The sequence below is a fragment of the Polypterus senegalus genome, chromosome 4, assembly GCF_016835505.1.
Source record: "Polypterus senegalus isolate Bchr_013 chromosome 4, ASM1683550v1, whole genome shotgun sequence".
Lineage (NCBI taxonomy): Eukaryota > Metazoa > Chordata > Cladistia > Polypteriformes > Polypteridae > Polypterus > Polypterus senegalus.
The window spans coordinates 10,672,398-10,690,688 of NC_053157.1; the positions used below are offsets into that span (position 1 = coordinate 10,672,398).

Below are 18,291 nucleotides of genomic sequence, written 5' to 3' on the forward strand. Positions count from 1 at the left end.
CAGATGCACGCTTTTCACAGAAACACCTCTGACAATTAACCCCCCCCCTCATTAAACCCCCAAACGAAGTAACACATTCTGCCTCATTCTAGTTTATTGCTTCTTAAAAGCGCTGCCAGTCTTTCGATGAAGTCTCCGGGAATGTTTGGCTCCGGATTTCACATTTCACAGCTTATTTTCCAGGAACTCTTTATCAAATGATTTTTCATAAATATGCGTTCTGCAGATAACGGGATACGCGAAATGAAGCTGCAAGTTTCTGTTCATTCACGAGCCAAACGCTTTCTGCAGAAATGAAGGGTTGTGCAAACGTCCTAAGCCAAATAGCTTCTATAAAGCCGCATAAACCTCATCATCAGAGATACAAAATCATGCGCACAAACGTAAGACACAGCAGTCTTTGAAAAGAAACTATGATGATTATTATTATCCCCCAAGTTTTCCTTTTCACAAATTGGAGCATAAAAAGGTGTGTAAAAAATTCAGAAATCCCTTACGCAAGCCAATTTCTGGCTGTTGAACAGTACTGATTACAGGATGACAAAGGTACGTCACACTGTCATATAGCGGAATATTGCTCTTTTTCCTTTAGCACTACAGGATGCCACAAATACTCGGAAACCGAGTGGCTAAGCACAAGAATTCTTGTGTAACCCAAATCCTCTTCCTCTCCCCAGTAACAAAGCAGACGAGCACATCTTAAGACCATCGATGTAAATAAAATTACCTAACTAATGACAGTTTCACCCTGTTAATATTTCCCCCTTTGCACAGCGATGAAAAATAGACTTTTACCACTAAAAATAGATTTTGCTTTTTTCATAACTATAGAACCCACCCCAAAGATTTATTATATATGAAATTTATAAGGATCTACAAAATATAGCAGTGACTATTTAAAAATAGTTGCTTTTTTGCCAGTATTTAAGCTACATTCAGAACTGCATTGTGTTTTTTTTTTCTGTCTTTCAGTATATAACAAAAGAATAAAGTAGTGCCTTTTTAGAACAAATGGTGAGACGCTCCGCCACCATTCACACAGCAATCCTATCAGCTGGGATCTTCAGTATCTCGTCTGATACTCGTGATGCCATCGGTTAAAATCGTTGTAAAACAGTACAATGCTCCCAGACGCCATGCCAGTTATGATGCACCTGGAAAGACAAAGACAGAAGTGGAGCCCATTGTTAGTTCTAATAATGGCCTTACAATACAAGACAATGATAAGTCCAGTCCCAAAATGGGACCCAATTGCTCATGTATGCACTTAATTATATCATATCAGATAAACTTTACACATCTTAAGGGGAAATTTAGAGGCACACAACAGTAGAAACATAGAAAACAAATATATGGACTCATGGACAAATAATACGGCCAATCAATCAATAGATAGCTAGATACGTAAACACATCTCTCTATTATAAAAAGAAATGCTGGAATGCAAAAGCAAGGCGACGATACGTGATTTTCTCGGAAGTTCTCGAAAAACATTTAAAAGACCCGTGAGACAAAAGAGACTTGCCACGGAGCGTCTCGTGGGGACCATAAACATGAGACTTGGTGCCAAGAGACTGTGCCAGGGCCGTCTCGCGGGGACTTGGAACATGAGATTCTTGCAAGACACGCCCTACTCACAAATTATATCATACAAGAGCACATGCATCAAAAGACAGTCAGTCGTGTAAAAGCACGTAGTTCGCACAGATCCTGTGCTCTCAACACATACAGTGGTGTGCAAAACTATTTGCCCCCTTCCTGATTTCTTATTCTTTTGCATGTTTGTCACACAAAATGTTTCTGATCATCAAACACATTTAACCATTAGTCAAATATAACACAAGTAAACACAAAATGCAGTTTTTAAATGATGGTTTTATTATTTAGGGAGAAAAAATCCAAACCTACATGGCCCTGTGTGAAAAAGTAATTGCCCCCTGAACCTAATAACTGGTTGGGCCACCCTTAGCAGCAATAACTGCAATCAAGCGTTTGCGATAACTTGCAATGAGTCTTTTACAGCGCTCTGGAGGAATTTTGGCCCACTCATCTTTGCAGAATTGTTGTAATTCAGCTTTATTTGAGGGTTTTCTAGCATGAACCGCCTTTTTAAGGTCATGCCATAGCATCTCAATTGGATTCAGGTCAGGACTTTGACTAGGCCACTCCAAAGTCTTCATTTTGTTTTTCTTCAGCCATTCAGAGGTGGATTTGCTGGTGTGTTTTGGGTCATTGTCCTGTTGCAGCACCCAAGATCGCTTCAGCTTGAGTTGACGAACAGATGGCGGACATTCTCCTTCAGGATTTTTGGTAGACAGTAGAATTCATGGTTCCATCTATCACAGCAAGCCTTCCAGGTCCTGAAGCACCAAAACAACCCCAGACCATCACACTACCACCACCATATTTTACTGTTGGTATGATGTTCTTTTCTGAAATGCTGTGTTCCTTTTACGCCAGATGTAAAGGGACATTTGCTTTCTAAAAAGTTCAACTTTTGTCTCATCAGTCCACAAGGTATTTTCCCAAAAGTCTTGGCAATCATTGAGATATTTCTTAGCAAAATTGAGACGAGCCCTAATGTTCTTTTGCTTAACAGTGGTTTGCGTCTTGGAAATCTGCCATGCAGGTCGTTTTGCCCAGTCTCTTTCTTATGGTGGAGTCATGAACACTGACCTTAATTGAGGCAAGTGAGGCCTGCAGTTCTTTAGACGTTGTCCTGGGGTCTTTTGTGACCTCTCGGATGAGTCGTCTCTGCGCTCTTGGGGTAATTTTGGTCGGCAAGCCACTCCTGGGAAGGTTCACCACTGTTCCATGTTTTTGCCATTTGTGAATAATGGCTCTCACTGTGGTTCGCTGGAGTCCCAAAGCTTTAGAAATGGCTTTATAACCTTTACCAGACTGATAGATCTCAATTAGTTCTGTTCTCATTTGTTCCTGAATTTCTTTGGATCTTGGCATGATGTCTAGCTTTTGAGGTGCTTTTGGTCTACTTCTCTGTGTCAGGCAGCTCCTATTTAAGTGATTTCTTGATTGAAACAGGTGTGGCAGTAATCAGGCCTGGGGGTGGCTATGGAAATTTAACTCAGGTGTGATACACCACAGTTAGGTTATTTTTTAACAAGGGTGCAATTACTTTTTCACACAGGGCCATGTAGGTTTGGATTTTTTTTCTCCCTAAATAATAAAACCATCATTTAAAAACTGCATTTTGTGTTTACTTGTGTTATATTTGACTAATGGTTAAATGTGTTTGATGATCAGAAACATTTTGTGTGACAAAAATGCAAAAGACTAAGAAATCAGGAAGGGGGCAAATAGTTTTGCACACCACTGTATAAAGTGTATAAGGACAATACGGCAGCGTCCCAGCCAGGTTGCAGCCTTTTTGGTTTTAAGTGACTGTTCAGTCCGATTGAGGGAGGGCGGAGTACAGCAAGGAACACTGATAGCGGGGTATTGATTGATGCGGTAAGGGGGGGGGCAAGACGCGGGGGATGAGAGATTGGAGAAGGTGCTAGAAAGTTGTGTTTGGGGTTACGAAGTCAGCGATTGTTCAAGTAAAACTTTTGTGATATTTTATCATGTCAGTCGCTACAGTATCAAAGAAAAGATAGAAAAGATCGCATTACCACAAAACAAAAGGTGATTAACCATCAGAACCAAGTGTAATTGAAAAAAGAGCAGGACAAATCGAGGTCAGAAATAAAAGGCAAAGAGTAGAGTCTTTTCGCATTTGCATCATTCTTATGCACAAAACGTGGATTCACACAATAATAGACCATACGCTATGAGAATCTGTGGTCCCGCAACAGTTAAAGCAACGACAAGTTGAATTTCAAAGAATACACAATTCGGTCAGGTGTGTATTTATGATGACAGAGAAGTGATGCAAATTTTAAGAGGCAAAAAGAAAGGTAATGTATATATTCCGTGAATAACATTACATACCAAAGGAGACTGTGATATGCCATTCGTATTAAAATGTTTACAGTTTACGGTGAGAATAGCTTTTGCTATTGACAATCAATAAATCACAGGGACAAACATTAGAAAAAGTCAGATTATTTATTAGAGAAACAGAAACAATATTCATTTACAAGCACTTATACGTTGCATTGTCACAATGCGTCTCCAAAAATTATTGTTTTTAATAAAGCTTTACAGTAAAAGTGCAAATAATGAAATTGAAACAATTCCAAAGAAAAAAAAATTAAAATTGTATATCCGATTAACCAAACACAGGGGTTGGCAAGCAAAGTGAGCAGGGGGCGAAGCCCCCTTGTAAATAATAAAACCAAAGAGCTGTTGGTGGATTTTAGGAGACCCAGGCCCTTCATGGACCCCGTGATCATCAGAGGTGACAGACCTATAAATACCTGGGAGTGCAGCTGGATGATAAACTGGACTGGACTGCCAATACTGATGCTCTGTACAAGAGAGGACAGAGCCGACTATACTTCATTAGAAGGCTGGCGTCTTTCAACATCTGCAATAAGATGCTGCAGATGTTCTATCAGACGGTTGTGGCGAGCGTCCTCTTCTACGCGGTGGTGTGCTGGGGAGGCAGCATAAAGAAGAAAGACGCCTCACACCTGGACAAACTGGTGAGCGACGGGCGCTGAGCAGACTCCTGTCAGTCATGGAGAATCCACTGCATTCACTGAACAGGATCATCTCCAGACAGAGGAGCAGCTTCGGCGACAGACTGCTGTCACCATCCTGCTCCACTGACAGACTGAGGAGACCCCACACTATGCGACTCTTCAATTCCACCCGGGGGGATAAACGTTAACATTATACAAAATTATTGCCTGTTATACTTGCATTCTTATCACTCTTTAATTAATATTGTTTTTTATCAGTATGCTGCTGCTGGAGTATGTGAATTCCCCCTTGGGATTAATAAAGTATCTATCTATCTAATAGTTAGATAAAGAAATTTATGTAAATTGTGCAGAAACATGAAAATGAACTTAGAGTACAACACATAAAAGAACGATACAGACACAGAGAACAAATAATACAATAAAAAAATGAAATAACTTAATAAAGTATGTTGTACAGAAATTGCAAAATGAACCTAAAATGTCAAAATAAGCTTATTAGAGTATAATCATTTGGACAGAGAGATTGGGTAAAAACTGAATTGCCTGAGAGCAATGGGCAGAAAAGACCCCGAGTGGTGCTTCTTAGCACACTGTGGTGAAATGAGCCCGTGGCTAAAATGCACCAAGTTAGCGCCTCCTTTGGGGAGTTTTTCATGACAGCATCCAATTTTGCTACCATCCTTGGGCATTAATAATGGAGATGAGTCAACAGAGGAAGGTTGTGGAGCACAAAAGCCTGCAACTCAGTATAAGTAAGACAAGCTCCAGCAAACTGGACCAGTCTGACAACACAGTGGAACTGGACAAGAAGGGCCAGAGCGGACTGGACTTGCTAAAGAGACTCCGGTCTTGTGATGTGTGCAGCAAACTGCTGAAGATGTTCTACCACTCCATAGTAGGCAGTGTGGTGTCCAACGCTGCAGTCTCCTGGGGAAGCAACCTGAGCTCAAAAGACACACAATGCCTCAACAAACCTATCAAGAAAGCCTGCTCCATTACAGGGTGAACGCTGGACACACGGGAAGCTGCTGTGATAAAGAGGATGGTGTGCAAAATTGGATGCCATCATGAAAAAACCCCCCTTCATCCCCTCTCTCTTAGAGCTTCTTTGAGGGTCTTTTCTGCCCACTGATACCAATGCTTCCTCCCAACTCCCAAAACTAAATGCTGATACTCTAAGTTAATTTTGCAAGTTCTGCACAATACACATTATTTATGGATTGATTGATTTGTATTATTAGTCTGAATCCTTGCTTTTTTATGCTTCTGCTTATGTGTGCATCTAAATTTTCCTGTTGGATAAATACAGTTTATCTAACCTTTTCTAAAGTGTCTTAGGAACAAACTAAAAGCACCATAAGAAGCTGGGGTCATCTTCCTGAGTGTGGGGTAGAGAAATAAGTATGAAGTAAAAGATGAAAGATCAGCTCAAAGTGACTAATGATTCTAACAAAACTGTAAACATTAACAGAGTTAATCGAGTAAGACACTTAGTTACCAGCTATTCATTTGTATCTGATTTTTTTCTGGTCAAAATCACAAGAAGTTGAAGCCCATTGCTGCAGATAACACTTCAGCACCAGACAAACATGATGCTGCCACCGCCATGCTTCACTGTTCTATCTGTTCAAAGTTCTATCTTGGTCTCATCAGACCAGAGAATCTTATTTCTCACCATTTCAGAGTCCTTCAGGTGTCTTTTAGCAAACTCCAAGATAGAACTTTTTGGCCTTAATTCTAAGCGATATGTGTGGAGACAACCAGACACTGCTCATCACTCGTCCAATACAGTCCCCACAGTGAAGCATGGCGGTGGCAGCATCATGCTGTGGGGGTGTTTTTCAGCTGCAGGGACAAGACGACTGGTTGCAATCGAGGGAAAGATGAATGCGGCCAAGTACAGGGATATCCTGGACAAAAACCTACTCCAGAGTGCTAAGGACCTCAGACTGGGCCGAAGGTTTACCTTCCAACAAGACAATGACCCTAAGCACACAGCTAAAATAACGAAGGAGTGGCTTCACAACAACTCTGTGACTGTTCTTGAATGGCCCAGCCAGAGCCCTGACTTAAACCCATTTGAGCATCTCTGGAGAGACCTAAAAATGGCTGTCCACCAACGTTTACCATCCAACCTGAAAGAACTGGAGAAGATCTGCAAGGAGGAATGGCAGAGGATCCCCAAATCCAGGTGTGAAAAAATTGTTGCATCTTTCCCAAGAAGACTCCTGGCTGTATGAGCTTAAAAGGGTGCTTCTACTAAATACTGAGCAAAGGGTCTGAATACTTAGGACCATGTGATATTTCAGTTTTTCTTTTTTAATAAATCTGCAACAATTTCAAAAATTCTTTTTGTCTGTCAATATGGGGTGCTGTGTGTACATTAATGAGGGAAAAAAAATTAATTTAAATGATTTTAGCAAATGGCTGCAATATAACAAAGAGTGAAAAATTGAAGGGGGTCTGAATACTTTCCGTACCCACTGTATGTATGTATGTATGTATATATATATATATATATATACACACACACACACATACACTGTATATATGTACTATATATACAGCAGTTTTGGGTTCTCCTTGATGAATCATTGCTATATTTAATAAGTAAATTAAAATCAAACAGCGGACAGTCCTCCATGGAGGTCTGATCACGCTTACAAACAAGTGCAAGGTGCTTAAAAAATCCTACTTAATTCAAGTCAATTTTTGTCACCGTCCTGCTCCACTGACAGACTGAGGAGATCATTCCTCCCCCACACTATGCGACTCTTCAATTCCACCCGGGGGAGTAAATGCTAACATTACTTAAAGTTATTGTCTGCTTTTACATGCATTTTTATTACTCTTTAATTTAATATTGTTTTTTTGTATCAGTATACTGCTGCTGGATTATGTGAATTTCCCCTTGGGATTAATAATCTATCTATCTATCTATCTAAGTACTGAAATCAACAAAATGCTGGTACTATACTGCTATAAAAATTGTGTTTTCATTACTTTTTTTTAGTACTGATACACAATACTACCCTAGTCCATGTGCCGTCATATTTACAGTGTCATATCCGGTGACGTCAGCAATGTGACAGAAGTGGCCATGGGACTCTCGACGGAGCATCGGAAAGACAATTGAAACACACCACAATGTAAACAAACCTCGGAAACAGTTTTGCTAAATGAAAGAAAAACTGAAATGCACAAAAAAATGCCCATAAAAATGCTATACAGTAATCCCTCGCTATATCGCGCTTTGACTTTCGCGGTTTCGCTCTATCGCGGATTTTATATGAAAGCATAACTAAATATATAACGCGCATTTTTCGCTGCTTGGGTTCTCGGACAATGTGTCTTTTTACTTCCTGTACATGCTTCCTCAGTTGGTTTGCCCAGTTGATTTCATACAAGGGACGCTATTGGAGGATGACTGAGAAGCTAACCAATCAGAGCACGCAGTTAAGTTCTCCTGACTGAGAAGCTAACCAATCAGAGCACGCAGTTAAGTTCCTGCTTGCTGAATGCTGTGTTAACCAGGAAGTCTCGTCTCGCTCATTCAGCATCAACGTGTTTCGCTGTGTAAAGAGTTGTGCTCTTTTGTGTTTATCTTTGTGCATAGTCAAGCCCTTCATTATGGCTCCAAACGATCTGCTACTGCTTCAGGTGCCGTGCCCAAGCAAAACGGAAGATGTTAACGATTGCGAAAAGGTAAACGCTTTGGATTTGTTGAAGGCTACGATTCTTTTATTTAAAAGTAGGAAAGGAATAGAAGATCTACGGCCGCAGTGTCCTTTTAACCAGGGTGCAAAACAAGTTGTACGTGGATGTAATAAGGCAGTAGTCTGGATGGAATCTGCTTTAGGGACTTGGATTGAAGAACAACAACGGCAGTGCTACACAATCGCCTGAAGTGGCTCCTTTAAGGGCTGTAACGCTCTCCTTTGTTGTGCAGTAAAATAAAACTCATTGTTATCGGACAAGTCATCGTGTCATTGTTGGTGAGTAACCATAATTAATTTTCTACTTACAGTACTTAGTACATGTACGTACGTTTAGTGTCACTGTACACACACATTTACTGTATACTATTTTTGTTGCATTGTACGTATTTATTGCTGGTGGCCTGTCTATCGTAATGGCTGTAACATGTTGTATTGGAGACACTCAATATCTTTAAAATAATATTTAGGTTTTACTGTATATAAACAGTGTGTTTATATACATAATATCAATCAATCTTACCTAATATCTAAGAGAATACAAAGGGATTGTGCTGTATAACTCTGCGGGGAATATTTATAAACAGTGTGGGAGAGTTTATAAGGGCTTAAAATATATAAAAATAACCATAGAAACATATGGTTTCTACTTCGCGGATTTTCACCTATCGCGGGGGGGTCTGGAACGCAACCCCCGCGATCGAGGAGGGATTACTGTATTACACTCATGTACCCAGTTTCCTTCAGTTTATGCAGATTTTCTCACATTTTTGTGTGTTTTTCAAATGAATCCACTTTTTTTTCCCCCACTGAACCCAATATAATGGTGACAGGATTTTTGAGTTTATCCTGACAGTATTGGGATTATGCCAAAGGATGCTCGTTTAATTTTCTTTAATTATGTTAGGCTAAAGGTATTTTGTGGTTGACGTACACAGTGGGCTACTTGGCACTTCATCAAACACACAGCATGGCCAATAACAGTAAGCACATCTTTACAAGTTAAAATTAACCCTTCTTCTAGATGTTAATGTGCTGTATGGACTTAAAGCGCACATCTCAAGTCATGTCGCCTTACAGGGGCCCAGGGATCTTTGATGAAGAGTGATCTTTACTGATAGCAAGTAAATTCTCACCTTTGGTCATGTGACATTGCCATTGATCTGATCCCAGCGTCACAACCTGGGTATACAAAGAGCTGCTTGAGATCGTGGATCTGCCAAATCGTCAGCACTCCAGCATCGCCTCCTGACAGCAGGTATTGTCCATCTCGGCTCATCAGTATTGCCTGAATGAAAGAAAAATGTTGATTTGTTAAGAAGACTAGTCCACCTTTAAAACACTGTTACTCCAAGTTTAGAGTTGCAAGGACTATCCTTGGAGCACCAGAAGAAAGGCCAAAGGAAAAAACCTGCACATAATCACTAAAACCTGGATACTGTACATTAGGAAACATCTGTCAACGTACAACACAAACAGCTAATAACAAAGAAAAACAAACACATTCAACTGACAAGCGCATCTTCTACTGGGATTAATGGCAAGAAATTCCACCACAGCTGGGTCTTTAGTCATCTTCAGAAACTGAAAATGGGTTGTGATGACCGAAGTGGTCCCAGTATTCAAAGATGAAAGCCATAGATGTGCAGTCCTTCAGTAATGGCGTTATCAGACACCCAACTGTCCCATAGAGAAAGTGAGTGTGAGTGGCCAGGAAGAAGGACAGAAAGATACCAAAGACACCATATCATTGAGAGACTGGTGTTGACTTTAACATTATTATAGAACAGTCGCAATGACAAAAATTAGTTAAAAAATTCAAACTGGCTGCGTTTTGGTTCATACGTTGCTACAGGCTGCTAAGGTTACATTTGTACTGCACTTAAAAGCGACTCAATTCCAAATTTTGAAATACCTGATTTTGTTTTTTTGACTGTTCAAAATAATTATTCAAGCAATTCAAATCTGATATGACCATGTACAGATCCATCCATTATCCAACTTGCTATACCCTAACTACAGGGTCACAGGGGTCTGCTGCAGCCAATCCCAGCCAACACAGGGCGCAAGGCAGGAAACAAACCCCGGGCAGAGCGCCAGCCCACAGCAGACTATTTACAGATACCTATCCTTAATCTGCAAAATTAATAAAAATGAATTAATCAGATTGTTGTGACCACTTATACAACCATAAATATGAGCCACACGCTGATTGTTGACATGATGCCTGCTGACATAATAACTTCAAACTGTTCACAGTGCAGGGCATGTGTGAATTCTTCAGCTCACTATGACAAGAGCTCAAAGATATTTTAAGCGGAATCATCACTGCCAGATACGTAAAAACCTGTGGACCAGTGGGATCAAGATGTTACAACTTGAGAATTTCAAAATGTCGAGTACATTTGATTATGGCAATGTCTGATTGCAAGACCCCCTCGAAAAAATACACACTTGTGGCACGACATTTCAGAAAACACATAATACTTAGTCTGTATTGACAGGTTTTCTTTTTTCTTTTCTATTTTTTTTTTACATTTCAGATATCTCTAAAAAGATAAAATCTCTGTCACATGAGTGAAAAAATCTTGAATATTTTAATACAAATTGTAATTTAGGTAGCTCATCATTTAACCCAACACCAAAATCGGTACCGTATATACTCATGTATAAGTCGGGTCTTGAAACCTGAAAAATCGATCATAAAATCAGACTCCGAATTATATGGCTGTTCAAAAATGCGACAATTCATTTTTTTTTTTGTTTAACTAGGGGGCTTTGTTCGCCAACCGATCCCCCCCGCCAGTGCTATACGCAGTTGTAAAGAGGGAGGCTGAACGCACCCCAAGGAGACGCGGCTGCTCCTCCGAAACCCTCTTAAAATGGTGATACAATGGGGAAAAAAAATACAGTTTTATTTTTACCTCCTCTGTGCTCGATCACCTGCTGGCTTGCTGCTGCTGCCATGCTGCGTGATCTGCATTTCGTGTAGCGCACCGAATGTTTAAAAGCCTGTACAGCAGCTGTCCTTTTGTCTCGCGGGACGTGAAAGTAAGTGTCTGTCTGTCTGTGTGTGTCTCTCTCTATTCCAAAGATCACGTCTCGTCGCAAGATTTTTTTTTTTATAATAGAGATTTTTTTTTTTTTTTTACATCTTCTTGCTTCCTCCAATCTCGCACCAGTTTCTCAGACATATCGAATTTTGCCGCAGCAGCACAGTTACCAGTTTCTTTCTCCACTTCAATGACGTTTAATTTAAAATCAACTTCATATTTTCTTCTGATCAAGCACTCCATCGTAGATAAGGGATACTCTTACGATAAAGGTGTATGAGGGTGCGAGATACAAAAAACACAAATCAGTACAAACATCACTTCAGAATAGTTCGGGTATTACCGTGTGGTCACGTAGGTACAATACATAAAAAAAAGGCTGTGTGCTCCGCGGTTACTCTCTCCGGTTGGTGTTAGCATATCATAATCTCTTGGACCAATAGCATGAGTTTTCCAAATTCAACTTATATGACCGACATTACAAAATACCGGAAATTATACAGTAAAATCAAGCCCCGACTTATCTGTGGGTGAACTTAAACGTGAGTATATACGGTATTTTACAGTGATGGTGACAGTACAATTGTACAATCTTATCTTGTAGCCCAATTAATCTTAGTAAAATAAATTCAATCAAAGCCTCTGAAATAAACGGACTATCCTAGTATAATCACACAATTCAATGTAATCAAAGTATAATAATTGTCTTTAAGCTTTTAGCCATGTTTCCTCTTTGCTATATCCTTGTTATCATATGCAAATAATGCAACATCAGCATCCAACTAGTACAAGGAATCACAGAGTTTTTTCAAGTGAGAGTCCAGCTATGCAGAACATTTTTAGCACGCCACGACAGAATGTGAAAAGTGTCAATCAAGTCACAGATGATGAACAGAAGAGGACAATAATTGTGGAGCGCTAATGTAAGTTTGAGAGATGTTTATACTTTAACTTTAATCAGCCTTTAGCAATGCATTCAAAGTCAACAGCTGCAGTCCTGTTGCTGTGTTCATTGCTTATTTTGCTGCATCTGTTTCCTTGTTATGAGTCCGCGGCATTTTGTAGGTTTTTAATTATAAAAATGGTGTGTCTTGGGTTCCGTGGGTTTGGCTACCAAGTAACACAAGTTCCATGTTGTGTTAACAACACGAATGAAATGCACATATTCCAAGTTGTGGTAACGGAATAAACAAACAGCAAACATTCTACGCTGTACTAACAAAATCAATGAATCGTACATGTTCCATGTTGTGTTAAAGTGAATGAATCGTGCACGTTCTATGCTGTGTTAGCAAAATAAACAAATCATACGTTTTACGTTGTGTTAACAAAATTAATAAATGGCTTAAGTTCCATGCTGTGTTAACAAAATTAATTGATGGCACACATTTCACACTGTGTTAACAAAATTAACTCATCCAATATTCCACGCTGTCGCAGATGTTCCACAGTGTTAACAAATTGAACGAATGACACGTGTTCTACGTTGTGTTAACAACACAAATGAAATGCGCATATTCCAAGTTGTGGTAACGGAATAAACAAACAGCACACATACAGCACATTGAAGATCAAATACAAAACAAAGCATTTAATGTGCTACTTTAGTTACGATGGGATTTGAGAAACTAGTAAATGATTTTAAGATGAAGTTTATGTTCTACTTTAATGACAAAATAAACTACGTGATTAAAGTGGATATTTCAAGATTGAAGTTAACATTTCGTGCTTTTTTTCTACTCTGTGTCTTTTTTTCTCACTGTACCCTAATAAACTTCCAAATGACACTCGGACGGTGGGCTACGTCTCGCTTTTTCACTGCAACTTTGATATGTGACAACTACTTTTTTCTTTTTGGGCATGTTTCTCCAACACGCTATGTCACTCGATCAACTTCATTTTGTTGATTATACCACGGTTTATTTGAACAAATAGTATGTTTTTCTTTGCCTCCACTTGGTATTCGCTGAAATTCTTATATTTTCCCTCTTGCTTTTCCCATTGCCTTTTCACAGAACGCTGAGCTTCTGGTCTATTTATGTTGATTTGCATATTCAAAGAGGCGTAATTCTGGGAGGAGACGGGGCGGGACAGAAGGCGCGTGCACGTGCGTTAGTTTTCACGCTGATCGGGATTTATGGAGTGGAAGAACGTGGAAGTTGGAGTACGCACAGATTCCTGCATCTGGAATTTTCTGTGCATAAGCACATTTCGGCTTTTGTGCTTACGTCATGTTATAGTGCTAATTCTACGCACGGTGTTATACATGAGACCCAAGATGAGTGACAGCTTCACCACCTCCAATGTCACTTCCTGCGTCTGTCCACCTGGACCCTCCTCTTCCTGCCTGGTCACACTTGAGACTCGGGTCCATGAAGACGTTTTTTCCCCTCTTTAACATGTTTATACTTCACGTCTGTTTTCAATTATACAGGGTTAGACTGCGGGTGCCCCAGCTCTTTATGCTTGTTTCTTTATAGTTAAATGAGTTCTTTATTGACTCCCAAACTTCATTTGCCCCAGCAGCAATACACAATACAAAGTGAAGATTCAACACCAATAAAATGTACAAGTCAATGCCCAAGTTCAAGACAGTGTGGTGTTTTCACCACATAACCATACACATTTAATGTATGGCTTCCCTATGCTATGCTATTGATATGACTAAACTGAGGGAAGGTATGATGGTCTGAGGGCATGTTAGATAGGACCTTTAAGCAGCTCTCCAGAAATAATCTTGTTTTAGGAGAACATTTTCCTTTTAAAATTTTTTTGATTCGATTTTTAATAACGTTAATGCAAGTTTTAACAAATTAAAATTATGGGCTACAGGAAATCAGGACTCATCCTACACAGGCTTTTAAAGAATTGACGAGAATAAGAAAACTTTCAATCACTTGCTCAACTGCACCTAAAAAGCAGTGGCTTAACAGCAAAAGTGTTTTCACGTTAGCTAAGTTAATAGGAGATCTTAACATTTTTAAAAAACACTACAAAAGAAATAGATGTGTGTATGCTAGCCTTAAACCCATCAGATTTCATGTGGAGAAAAGCCTGAAGAGAGCTGATTTATTTTACAGCGGCTGCCTTTCCTTGTGCCATAAGGATGGTATTACACTTTAAGAAGCTCACGGCAGGAAGGATCTTTTAATGTTTGTTATTCTCCTCATAACTTCTACACCACGTTACATTCAAATTCAGAACTTTCGTGTCATAAATACTAATTAAATACACATAAGTGCAAATATGACCTCAATTCTAAATCAAAATCCAGGTCAAGAAAAACAGATGTCAAAAAAGAGACCTATAATTCCTTGACATCTCTCCCTAGGATGTACTTTGGCAAAATATCATGAGCAGCAGAGGCAATACATAAATCTGTGTAATGAAGCAATAATCAAGTAACAGCTTCTGACACACACTTCAGGGGAAGAAAAGTAAAAAGAAGGCCACTGTGCTCCACTGCTGAGGGAATGCCGGCTTTACAACGATTCCCAGACGTTTATTTGCGGAACGTGAGGAACGAGGGCGAAATGAATCCCACCTTTCCCCGGAAAGGATGTAGTCTGTGTCAGACGTTGCACTCAATAAGCAAGGCGCCACAGTTGACGGTTTTTGTTGAGTGAATTCCATTTCCCTTTCGCAACTTTGTTATCTGAAAAAAATTGACCAGACTTTCTGAAATGCAAAACTTGAAAGATGCCAATGAGATCTGGATTATTAAATGCAATCTGGGACTGTGCAAAACTTCAAAACGAAAGCAAGTCCTCGGCGTCAATATTAAAATAACTGCTGAGAGACTTCCTGCTATATATGGTTTTGAATATAAGGCACTGATTATTTGAGGTACTTTTTTTAGCCAGGAAATATAACGTTGATTCTGACAAAAATAGCAGAAAAGTCTCACAGAGCTAATTAATTACCAGAAAATTACATCTTATGATAATACAGTAATAATAACATGTAAAATATCGATCGGTCCCAATGAAATGTTAATGATGAGGAAGGAATGATGCGAGTGGGATTAAACAGCTCTGTACAGTGAAATAAACAAAGACAAGCTGGACAGATGGCACACATTGCACAGTGTGTTAATAAAATGGCCAAAACGCACTACAGGTTAACATAACAAAAAAGACAAACTGCCCAAATCACATTATGTGTTTCCAAACTAGGCAAATCACATATGCTGCATGGTGTGTTGACAAAATGAATGAATTACATACCTCCCACCATGCACTTACAAACTAGAGAAATCGCACAATTTTCACGCGGTTCATCTCACAACACGAATGAAATGCACATATTCCAAGTTGTGGTAACGGAATAAACAAACAGCAAACATTCTACGCTGTACTAACAAAGTGAACGAATCGCACATGTTCCATGTTGTATTAAAGTTGTGTTAGCAAAATAAACAAATCATACGTTTTACGTTGTGTTAACAAAATGAACAAATGGCTTAAGTTCCATGCTGTGTTAACAAAATTAATTGATGGCACACGTTTCACACTGTGTTAACAAAATGAACGCATCCAATATTCCACGGCGTCACAGACGTTCCACAGTGTTAACAAATTGAACGAATGACACGTGTTCTACGTTGTGTTAACAACACGAATGAAATACGCATATTCCAAGTTGTGGTAATGGAATAAACAAACAGCAAACATTCTACGCTGTAATAACAAAGTGAATGAATCGCGCACGTTCTATGTTGTGTTAACAAAATAAAGGAATCATACGTTTTACATTGTGTTAACAAAACGAACAAATGGCTTTAGTTCTACACTATGTTAACAAAATGAACGCATCCAATATTCCATGCTGTCGCAGACGTTAACAAAATGAATGAATGACACAAGTTCCACGGTGTCTTAACACCACAAATTAATTTTACACGTTCTTCACTGTGTTAACAAAGAGAATGAATTGCACACTTTCCACATTGTGTTAACAAAATGGACAAATCATACATGTTCCTTGCTATGTTAACAAAATGAATGAATGGCACACATTCCATGCTGCGTTAAAAAATTGTCCAAATCATATACATTCCTTGGTGTATTAACAAAATGAATGAATCACACACATTTCACGTTGTTTTAGCAAAACGGATGAATCACACACGTTGGACATTGTGTTTGTGGCTTTATGTGTATCTTTCCACATTGGTTTAGTGGTGATCGAGGTGGTGATTCTTCATAAAGACGTTTTCCAAGTTTTTTTGTTGAGTTAGACAATGAAAATCCTGATAACTCCACTCATCGCTCCCCTTCCTCTTCCAGTTAATTTACAATCAACCTCAAAGCGTCTGGCCATCACATAAGCAGGAAACACTGTCTTCTGAAGGAAAGAAAAATTATGAACTGTCAATGATTTTTTTTTATTTATTACTTTACTGGTGCACTGCACTGTATTACTTTTGAAAAGATGTATTCCAGAGAAAATCTCCAATGCTGACCCCACCTTAAAATTTACCATTATGTATTATGAGAAAAACTGCCCCACTATCATAGCTTCACCATAATTTTCTGGTCTGTATTACTGTGTTGCATAGCTAGGACTAACGGTGTTTAATTCTGTTGCCTCTCTGAGTTTGAATCCTGGGACACTCACAGTTGGTATGGATTTTGCGCATTTCTTCACAGGTTTCCCTTCAGTGTCTTAAGATGTGGGGGTTAAAGTGACCAGACACACAAAATTGGTCTACCGTGAGTGAGTATGTTTTATACTGGACCCGCCATGTTTAATGTTGGTTCCTGATTTTCCAGGATCGGCACAAGTCCTCCACTAAGGATTAAATGTAACAATGGATGGATGTATGGGAAGAACTTAAAGTTAAGACTGTTGGCAGGAGGAACTCCCACCTTCTTCAAAGTGTTGTTTCTAGACTTTTCATTTGACACTGAGACATACTGAGTATTCAGGGAATAGAGGAGAAGCTTTCTCTATGTGTATTAACATATAAAGTTAATTTAGGTTTCCAGTGAGAAAAGCAGCATACTCAGCGACCATCCGCTCAAATAAAAATCAATTCAGTTTTGCACAACTTCCAGCTAATTCCTTCTGTAGGCTTTTGACTATAGAAAACACACAAACACAAGGGACGTTATGTAGTCTGTGAGTGGCACAAAACAGGCTGTTGGCATTGGACAACTGAAAAAATCATTTTGGACGATCCTTAACTCTTTCAGGGCGGATGTCGAATTTTGTCAACAGGGAGGGACTGATGGCGATAATCAACTGTAAACGCCGTTACATTTTTCTTCCACTGTGTTTGGTAGAAGAAATGTTAGCTTTGTTGGTGTGATCGAGATTCCTTGCGCTTGCGTGAGTAGCGAGGAGCAAACGACAACAAAAATGGCATCGACATCTGCAGAGAGATTGAAGCGCATGTGTAAAGCAAAATACTCCATAGACAATGTTTTGCATATTATCGCTGAATTGGACTCCGATTGTTGATACGAGAGATCGAAAGGAAATGTGAGGTACCGGAATCAGCTGATTGTGTCGCCAAACAGGTTTGTGTAGCTGACACATTTACAGCACGATGTTCGCCTGGGAGGACCACCACTTACAATGACGAGAGGTACAAACCAGACTACGTTGCACTGCGACCTCCGCTGCTGCCCCACCCCAACACCATGTGAAGACAGCCCGGCAGCCAGCCTGATGCCCATGAGTGGCTTGAGCCACAAGAGACGCCGAACTGGTGGCCACCACATGAAGCAACAGATGTTTTATGCTGATTTATGTGTGAAACCACTACTTTGGGTACCATTCAAAAAACTGTGTTTCTTGGAAAATATTCAGCACTCAAAGAGTTAATATCTAGACAACAGCGCGGCACAATGGTGCTGTGGTAGCGCTGTTGCCTCTCAGTAAAGAAATCAGGATCAGGGTAGGGGA

At 39.6% G+C, this 18,291-nt stretch overlaps 1 protein-coding gene across 6 annotated transcripts in view; it reads right to left on the minus strand.

The window, feature by feature from the left end:
- Positions 1-592: 592 nt before the first annotated feature.
- The window catches only part of lrba (LPS responsive beige-like anchor protein), a 792,225-nt gene continuing 774,526 nt past the window's right edge, over positions 593-18,291 (minus strand). For all 6 annotated transcript variants that reach the window (XM_039750242.1, XM_039750239.1, XM_039750241.1 and 3 more), the window contains 2 exons: positions 9,463-9,614; positions 593-1,154 (listed from right to left, as the gene is read on the minus strand). In XM_039750242.1, coding sequence (XP_039606176.1) covers positions 1,064-1,154; positions 9,463-9,614 — 243 coding nt within the window. In that variant the 3' untranslated portion in view covers positions 593-1,063. The remainder of the gene's footprint in view (positions 1,155-9,462; positions 9,615-18,291) is intronic.